Genomic DNA, 10,398 nt, shown 5'->3' with positions numbered 1-10,398 from the left:
ATATAAATTAGTCGAAAATAAAAACAAATTTAAAATATATCTGGTTAAATAAGTGATAGAATTAATAATAATAAGAATTACCTATATTATAAGTAATTAATAAACTAATTTCTATTAATACTATAATATTTATATTAGATAACTGACTACAAATAAATATAATAAAATTTTCAAAAATAAAAACATGTTTTGAAACATAAGATAATTTTTAGATATATTTTGTTGTTATCTGAAAATAATATTTTATTTTAAAATTTATAGTTATATATATATATTTTCTAAAAATATATGTGAATGTTTTTAAATTTTAAACAACAATAAGCATATATATATTTTGATAAAAACTAACGAGAATCGAGCTCTCACGTTAAAAGTTAGACTGGTTAATGTCGTTGTTATCCTTACTAAATTTTTATATATAATAATTTAATTAAAAACGAATTTTATACTAATAATATTAAATTTCTAAAAAGATAATTCTCATATATCCTTAATGAATAATTATATAAATTAGTCAAAAGATAAAAACGAATTTCAAATCAATCTGACTAAAAAAGTGATTAAAATTAATAATAAATCGTTTATACCCTTAATGAATAAATGATATAAATTAGTCGAAAATAAAAACAAATTTAAAATATATCTGGTTAAATAAGTGATAGAATTAATAATAATAAGAATTACCTATATTATAAGTAATTAATAACTAATTTCTATTAATACTATAATATTTATATTAGATAACTGACTATAAATAAATATAATAAAATTTTCAAAAATAAAAACATGTTTTGAAACATAAGATAATTTTTAGATATATTTTGTTGTTATCTGAAAATAATATTTTATTTTAAAATTTATAGTTATATATATATATTTTCTAAAAATATATGTGAATGTTTTTAAATTTTAAACAACAATAAGCATATATATATTTTGATAAAAACTAACGAGAATCGAGCTCTCACGTTAAAAGTTAGACTGGTTAATGTCGTTGTTATCCTTACTAAATTTTTATATATAATAATTTAATTAAAAACGAATTTTATACTAATAATATTAAATTTCTAAAAAGATAATTCTCATATATCCTTAATGAATAATTATATAAATTAGTCAAAAGATAAAAACGAATTTCAAATCAATATGACTAAAAAAGTGATTAAAATTAATAATAAATCGTTTATACCCTTAATGAATAAATGATATAAATTAGTCGAAAATAAAAACGAATTTAAAATATATCTGGTTAAATAAGTGATAAAATTAATAATAATAAAAATTATCTATATTATAAATAATTAATAACTAATTTCTATTAATACTATAATATTTATATTAGATAACTGACTATAAATAAATATAATAAAATTTTCAAAAATAAAAACATGTTTTGAAACATAAGATAATTTTTAGATATATTCTGTTGTTATCTGAAAATATATGTGAATGTTTTTAAATTTTAAACAACAATAAGCATATATATATTTTGATAAAAACTAACGAATATATATAATAATATTTTATTTATATGTTATATTTGATAATTGACTATAAATAAATATAATAAAATTCTCAAAAATAAAATATACTTTTAAAACATAAGATAATTCTTAAATATGTTTTTTTCTATTTGAAATAATATTTTTTACTATAAAATATAAAGTTTAATGTTTTATCTTTTTAAAAACATAATTAATAACTTATTATGTTGGTTTTGATTTAATAGTTATAAAGAGATAAATATCTATAAGAATACTATGCCCGCATGTGCGGGCAGAACACCTAGTACAAAATATACTAAAACTGTGTTATAATATAATCTAACAAGTTATCCAAATATGAGACAAAAAATATAATTTAATTTAAAGATATAACAATTAAAATGGATTAAATATCTGCACAAAAGTTTATTGATGAATTTTGTAAAATACGCAAGTATATGTAATAAGCTAGTAGTGTAACTATTATAAATATAATAAATAACAAAGACATAAAACAAAATGATATATCATTAAAATAAATATTAATATTTTAACTATAGTTTTTGTTTCTACGTATTAAATGATCTGTGTTTTATTAGTATAATTATATTTATTTGTCGTTATTTTGAACTCTAGAACTCTAGAATATCCAGTCTACTACCGTAGGTTTTTAAAATATAATTTTTTACTTTTTATTCTAACTAAGATATTCAACCAAATTTTAATATATGATGTATGATAATGACATTCGCTTCAATATGTGTAGAGTAGTTAGTAAAGTAATTAATTTATGAATGATGAGAATCTTTGTAGTTTAATGAACATATAAATATTTTTAGTATCAATTAGTTTGTTTCAAAGTATATATCAAAGTAAATAACTATATTTTCATGTGAAATTTTTGTTTTAGCTGTTATTTTGAAAATATTTATTGTTAGAATTTTCTGATATAGTGAATATATATTTATTAGTTAAGTATTTTCATTAATCATTACAAAACAACTTAGTTGTTTCAAGTAGCTAACTAATATGTAATATGTCGACATATTTTCTGACATAATATATAACAAATGAACAAATACATAAATTTTGCCATTCTATGTTGATTTATTTAATATTTTGTTTTAAACAATAAATGACATATTGAAATAAGAGTTGATGAATTCGTTTGCATACTAGGTGTAGGCGTGACATTACGTTTTAATGTTTGTATACAATTCAAATGTATTTTATACTTCTTTACACCCCTCGACTATTTATTCTTATATTGTATCACATTTAATTCCATAATCAAAAAAATGTTTAATTGAGTTATTACATTTACAAACTGTGTTTCCAACACGATTGAACACAGTGGTTCAAGTATAAACTCAACCTCAAAAAAAATCTCAAAGAAACTGAATTGCATGTGTTATAGGGTTCCTAAGATTTGTTGTCTATTGTGAGAACCAAATAAAACAAGGTTACCATTGTCAAGAATTTTTCCAACATCAATTTGCAATTCAACACATCGATGACATGACATTAAACATCGATAGAAGGATGTTGATATGAAAAAGTAAACATTGAGTTGGAAAATCACTTACCAACACCGAGAATATTCACCAAAATACCTATAATATTTTTTGACCAAGTAATATTTTCAAACATCACGAATGAGTAGAAATGTAAACCCGTAGAAATAATGGAGAAAAGACTTATGTATGAGCTTTTGTTATGTTTTGATGTTGTTAAATTTGATGTTCTATGCTTTAGCGAAAAACTATAGTTTGTTTTAACTTTTATATACAATGATATTATTTAAGTGTTTAGTGGTTTATATTTTAAATATTTACCATATATTTAAACGTTTATATGAATTTTTATACGCAAAGTTTAAATATTTTACATACTATAATTTATTTTTTGTAATAAACCGTAATTTTTTATTATATTTTTATTATGTGATTTTGAGTACAATTAAAATTTAGTATAATATAGAGATTGGATATATTTTATGCGATAATTAAAAAATTTAAAGGAATATTATTGATTTGTACTTGAGTAATACACTGTTGGCATTATGGTTAAACATATATTTTAGGAATATTCTGAATGTACATAGATATTTATGGTATTACATAATATCTTACTAATATTAGAAATTTGATATAATAAATGTTGGCAATTAGGTGTATTGAAAAATAATATCATTTACCTTGATTATTATGGTAACCGTTATGTTAATACATATTTATGGTTTAGTAAGAATGTATGTAAATACTGAAACTAATTTGCGGGTTTAGGTAATCGTTTAAGAAATATCATGTTAAATAGATGAAAAACCGGTTTGATCAAGTTTTGGGCTTCGTTATGGTAAAACATATATTTAAGGTTTAGTAGGGATATATGTAGATACTAAACCTAATTTGTGAGATTATATCATAATTTAGGATATATTATATAAAAGGAATGGAAAACCTGTTTGATCCATTTTTGGATTTTATTATGGTAAAACATATAATTAAGTTTTAGTAGGAATATATGTAGAATTTGGAGCTAAATTTGTGGTATTAAATAATTTTAGTGAGATATATTAAGTAAAACAAATGAATAATGTTGTTGGTTAACTTTTAAATAAATATATAAATAAACATATGTCGTATTATTATGTAAAGTAATCAATGATGTAGTTCGGATGAGTAAAAATAAATGAAAAAACTGTAATGAAACTGTTGAAACGAAGATTAGTTCTATTTGATACTTCAATTTTATTAAAATAGACTAAAGAGTAGAGAGTTTACAAAGCTACAAACATGTGAGAGGAAGGTATGCCCAATTGTTTAAAGCAAAAGAAAAAAATAATCTCATCAACATCTTTTGTTACTCTTACAAAATTCAATTATTATATTTTGTCGATTGAACTTTTTTTATACTGTCAATTAATTTAGTTTTAGACTTTACAAGATTTAAACACGCACATTTATCTTGATGAATATATATTTTATCTTGTGAATATGTAATAAAATTTTATTTTTAACTTTGTTAAGATATTTTTAATAAGTGATATTGAATTTTGTGATATGATGAATACTTTTTGATATTTACGCTCATATGTTATACAGAGGCTATATTATAATGTAATTTACTATTGATAATAACATATATGTTATATGTTGAGGAATGATGAACTATCTTATTTATTATATAGGCAATAGTTTACATATAGTTTTCTATATGAAATTATTATTCAATAAAGCAAACAAAAATTTGATTATTTTATATAATATTTTATATCAGACATATTCCTGCCCCGTGGACCCCAGGCTCACAGCGTTGCAGCGCACCGGCCTTAACCCCTCTATTATGAGTTTTCACTAACTCCATAATTAGGTTGTTGGTGAACCTCGAACCTAGGACCTCACCTTTTAACAACATTCCCACGGGACAAGCTGTCACCAATTAATTTAATATCAGACATACCTACGATTTGCAAAACAATGTTAGCATATTAAAGATGTTTGATCTAACATTAGAATCAGATAACTAAAGTAGAAAATCATATTATTTTATTTATAATTATGATTTACAACAACCGTTTTTGACGTCTGAGACAAAAGAAAAAAAATAAATGTTTGAATAATTTTTAGAAAAAGAAAAATACATAGTAAAAGTTATTTTTGGAATTAACTTTTAGATGGATTAGGGCAGAAACATTGGTATATATATATATATATATATATATATATATATATATATATATTACATGCTTTCAACTATCTATACATTTTTCTCTTAAAAATATATAAATCAAGCTGAAAATTATTTGATTCCTTAGTAGCTGGTTTCAAATGTAGCAGTAAAAACTCTATAAATTAATACTATATAAATTAACAAAAACTATAGATTAATAAATGTCTCCGGTCCCAAGTTGGACATATATAAAATAATATATTATAAGATAAAATAATAAGATAATAGTATTTAGAAAACTCTTAGATAAATATATGGTCTCATAAAAATCATAAGTCAATAATTACCATGTATATATATTCTATATAAACATGTAAATTATCTGTGTGTCTTTTTCAAAATGGATTTCATCTCTAATTTTATTTTTAGTTTTATCGAATTACATATAAAAGTGAATATGTATTAGACAATATGTACTCACCATACATAAACTATATAATTAATCTAATAAAGATAGTTAAAATTAAAATCTATAAACTTTAACCAATATATATCATCATGAAAGAAATATTCCTTACATATTTATATATTAAAAATATTTTTAGAAAATATAAATCTAAAAAGGATTTTAAGAAAATATAAATCTATAAAGGATTTTAAAAAAATTAATAAGTCTATAACTTAATAAATTTTTGTAAATCCAACATTATTAATTTATTGAGTTTTTACTGTATTACATGTTCAAATTAAAAAAAAAATATTATTAATCTCTGAGCGATCACAAAGACGAAAAAAAAACAGTTAACTTCAAATCTTCATCGTGTTTGGGCTGCCGGCGTTTGCTGGTGGCTCTGTTTTCTTCTTCATTTGTTTTTTATTTTTGTTTTCAATAACAACATCAGATGGATGGTGAGAAGGTTTCTACATTTATTTTTCTTCTTTTTGATTATAATGGAGGTTCCAATCAACGTGAATTTTATGGGTCAACGAGAAGTGATGGTGAATCCACAATCAAAAAGGTATATTGCATATCTGTCTAGAAAATTCCTCCGGTTACGGAGACGTTTATTTCAAGTTTTTTTTGTGGGAGTGTGTCTATGGTTTGATTTCACCCACAACGAACGATCAATCTCCGTGAAGGATCTCTTTGTCCTTTGCGATACCCGATTTCCAAAATTCCAATTAGCAAATGGGATTAATATTCAATCTCAAAGTGTTACATTGCGTTTTGATGAGCGTTTTGATGAGCGAATTTGGGATCCGGGTATAGCATACTCATGGAGAATCAAAGAATCAATGGAAGGGAAGATATGGCTTTATCGGTTTCAAAGCAAAAGAATTTCAATGCCATTGATAGTTACAACAAAGCATGTTATCTCCTGGTATGGGAGTGTTTGGGACGAATTACGATGTAACAGATGGATCGCATTCAATAATTTTCTTAGAGGAAAACGGCATTTAGTCACAAGAATTGAGAGCCACAAAAAAGATCTTAAAAGACCAAGAACGAAGTGGAAAAAAGTTAGCGAATCAGCATGTCCTACGAATGCGTTAGGAAGCATCGTGTCACTGCTGTCTCTGTTAAAAGTTATTTTTAACAACATGTTTGATGTAATTTATGTTCTATGTAATATGTTACATTGATTTGATATCAATAAAGTTATGTTGTTATAAAAAATAAAATAAAAAATATATATATAGTGTAAGGTGTTAACTCAACAAGGTAACAATATTTACATTAAACGAAAAATGCTGAAAGTTCGAATGAATAAAAATTAAAGGCCATGTAAAGAGGAACCTAGTAAGATTATCAATTTTTTCCCTCAACCCCCGCTCTCAAAAAGGCCAGAGATGACTTGAATCTATCATAAAAAGAATTTCTCTAATACATTGAATAAAGATCTTAACCTTTTTTCAATTGTAAGCTATGTTTCAAAGCGTGTGTAATATATTATATCTTACTCAATTTGGAACTATTAAATTCATAGTTCAATTATATTGTATACGCCTCTCATCATTGTGTCAAATCTTCGGACCGACGAAAAATCTCTTATACGAATAACTAGGTTAAGATCCGCGCCTTGCGCGGAATAAACGTTATATATATAAATTATTTTATATATTATATGTTTATAACATATTATGAAATAAATAAATATATATTGAATAATTAATAATTCATTATCTACTATTTATATAATTAAATTGGTGCGAACATATAAATAAATTTTATAAATCGAAAAAATATTTTTTCTATTTGATATGATATATAATTAAATTTAAATGATAGTAACATATATATGGTCTATTTTAATATTAATATTTATAAGATGATGCTTTTTGCTCATATTTGTTTTATGATTTGTATCTATTATAGCAAAAAATCTAAATTAGTGATAACAAAATTTTCACTGTGGGATTAATAGTTTAAGTAATTTATAATATTATAAAAAATTAAGTTTTCAATATTTTTTCAAATTTTTTTATCAAAAAAATGTTCAAAGTAAATTTCAAAATTAAGATATTTATATATTTTTATATGGCATATAGTTTAATTAAAAATGATACATATATTTATATATCTTTTCTTTTTGATACTTATTAAATGAGACTTTCAACTTATATTATTTTTAATTATTTGTATCATGTCATAACAAAAATTTTAAATCATAGATCACAAAATTTGAATGTGAAACTTTTAGCAGTTTTAGTAATTTATACTCGTTTTTAAAAATTCAAAATATAATATATAAATAATTTTTTAAATTTTTATTATATAGTTACTATGATTGTTTAATTTATTTTAATAGCTTAAAATTAAACAAATATAATTATAATACACATTTATTTTTATCAAATCTTTATTATTCAAAATCATTAATTGTCATATATACTTTAGTCACATTAGGCAATTCTGTAATCTTATTTAAGGAAATAATGAAACACATTTAATAATGTATTTATTGTGGTTTAATAAAAACCTTATTATATATTTAAATGGACCAACTTATTTCTCTAAGGATTCTAAGAATCATTCTAGTGATGACATGTGGCTACAAAAAAATATTGCAATGCTTCTCAAATAATATATAGGAGATTACTTGGAGAAAAGGTTGTTAGTGACTTCGCTTTTACAACTTCTTGTTTCATTTCACATTAGATAACGTTTGTTTATCAATTGTTTTATATCTCCAAACATATAACTAGGATAATACTTAAATTATAAATACCAACAAACTTAACCCATAACTGAAGAATTTTCTTGTTTGGAGAGTTATAATAAGTATAAGGGCTCATCAAATTTTTATACTAGTAATTTAGAAGCTACACTTTAAACGAACAGTTTGGTCCAGTAATTACAATTAGGCATTCTCCAAAACGGATTTGTGCCTCTCGTAGGAACACATCATAGATTCTTATGAAAAGTGAAACTCAAGACTAATGTACATTGTTGAACATAACAACAGACATATCAGCTTTTTTTTTCCCTTTGGACTGTCTTTAATCTGTGCAGGGCGGCTTAAAGAGGAGGACCAGCGGTGCGACCGTTCTGGATCTAGTACGTTGTTCCCTTATTTTTTAATAGATAATGGTTCGATTTTGTTTTTTAAAAATACATGTATTATATTAAAAATGAGAAAATGGGTCCAAATTTTTTTATATGAAAGTATTTTTATTTATCACAGTTTTATTTTAAAAATACTCTGGTATTTTGTAAAACAAATATTTATCATATTCTTAAAGAAAACTATTAGTTTGAAAATTAATAAAAAAAACAAAAAATTGCCCAAGAGCTTATGACACTATTGTGCCAGCTCTAAATCTGCGTATTAATATCTTCAAACAGTAGACATGTTAAAAAAAAATAAGTTGAAAAATATATATATCCAAAGAAAGTATACTCTGCATCTGGTCTTTTTCAAGAGTATACAAAGTTTTATATTATTTATTTTTAATTAAATATGAGTACACAATCTCAATGCTTCAAAATTTAAGCAACATTAATAAATATATTAAAATCGATTTCAGATTATCTATTCATACATGATACGTGTGAGTACACACATAGAAACCCCCCGATTTCACGAGGAACCTAAAACCCTCCATGAAACGAGGTGGTCAGTAACTTGGAACACAAGTTTCACCAACTGTACTTCCCACTTATCCTGCCGCCGAATTTCCATTTAACCCACACACAAACTCCTCAAAATCAACTCTCTCTTTAAAAGGGCACTAAAGCCCACCAACACATACTCTTAAATTTAACAATGGCTTTTGGAAACATCCAAGAACCAGACGGGGAGATCCTAAAGAATGTTTGGGAGAACTTCATCAGAAAACCAGAAACCGATACAAGATCAGTCCATGTTCAAGAAGTTTCCACGACTTGGGAAGCGTTGCCAACACTCGATGACATATCAAAAGAATCAAAAGGAAGCCTTCCAACCATAGATATGTCAATGGAGGCCAAGGAATGGGCCGAGATTCTCGACTCCATTGCTTCTTTCCCAAGCGAAACCAATCATGAGCCGTTAACCAACCCTACCGGTTCACGTTCTTTGCCTTCTTCGGTTTCTTGCAAAACAAGGAAATACAGGGGAGTAAGGAGGCGTCCGTGGGGGAAGTTCGCAGCAGAGATCAGGGATTCGACGAGAAACGGTGTTAGAGTTTGGCTCGGGACGTTCCACACTGCAGAAGAAGCAGCTATGGCTTACGATAAAGCAGCAGTTAGAATCAGAGGAGTACAAAGAGCTCACACAAATTTTCAACTCGAGACGGTTATAAAAGCTATGGAAATGGATTGCGGCTCAAGTTACTACCCGATAAACCGCTCAAGTACCTCTCAACCTTTAAGAAACCACTGTGAAATAGGAAAATATGCGATTAGGGCTTATGATGATAAAGTCGTTGATGGGGTGGTCGACAACAGTTGTGCCCTTAGTTATTGTTCAACTCAGGAAATTAGCTTCGACATCTGTGGATTGGTTGGGAACGAAGAAGCTTGGTTAGGTTCAAGAAAGAGACAAAGACGAGATGAAGATTGTATAACGTTTCAAGAAGTTGAGACTGATGATGATAAGAAGATGGCTAGGAGGGAAGAAGAGAAATGTGATATGTTTGGTTTATTTGAGTTTGAGGAATTCGGAAGTGATTATTTGGACACATTATTATCTTCTTTTTGACGGGAAAATACAACATTAAAGACTACAGGTTTTTAAATATTAGTAACAAATAACAATTA

The 10,398-nt window shown here is 25.1% G+C and overlaps 1 protein-coding gene across 1 annotated transcript; it reads left to right on the top strand.

Annotated features, from left to right (window-relative positions):
- Positions 1-8,071: 8,071 nt before the first annotated feature.
- LOC103856383 (ethylene-responsive transcription factor ERF091) lies at positions 8,072-10,389 on the top strand. The gene has a single exon (XM_009133495.3). The coding sequence runs from the start codon at positions 9,425-9,427 to the stop codon at positions 10,337-10,339; it is 915 nt and encodes a 304-aa protein (XP_009131743.1). The 5' UTR covers positions 8,072-9,424; the 3' UTR covers positions 10,340-10,389.
- Positions 10,390-10,398: the final 9 nt, after the last annotated feature.

The sequence above is a fragment of the Brassica rapa genome, chromosome A01 (assembly GCF_000309985.2).
Source record: "Brassica rapa cultivar Chiifu-401-42 chromosome A01, CAAS_Brap_v3.01, whole genome shotgun sequence".
Classification (NCBI taxonomy): domain Eukaryota; kingdom Viridiplantae; phylum Streptophyta; class Magnoliopsida; order Brassicales; family Brassicaceae; genus Brassica; species Brassica rapa.
Note: the sequence above shows the minus strand (reverse complement) of the source record. Positions and strands in the feature narration are given on the sequence as shown.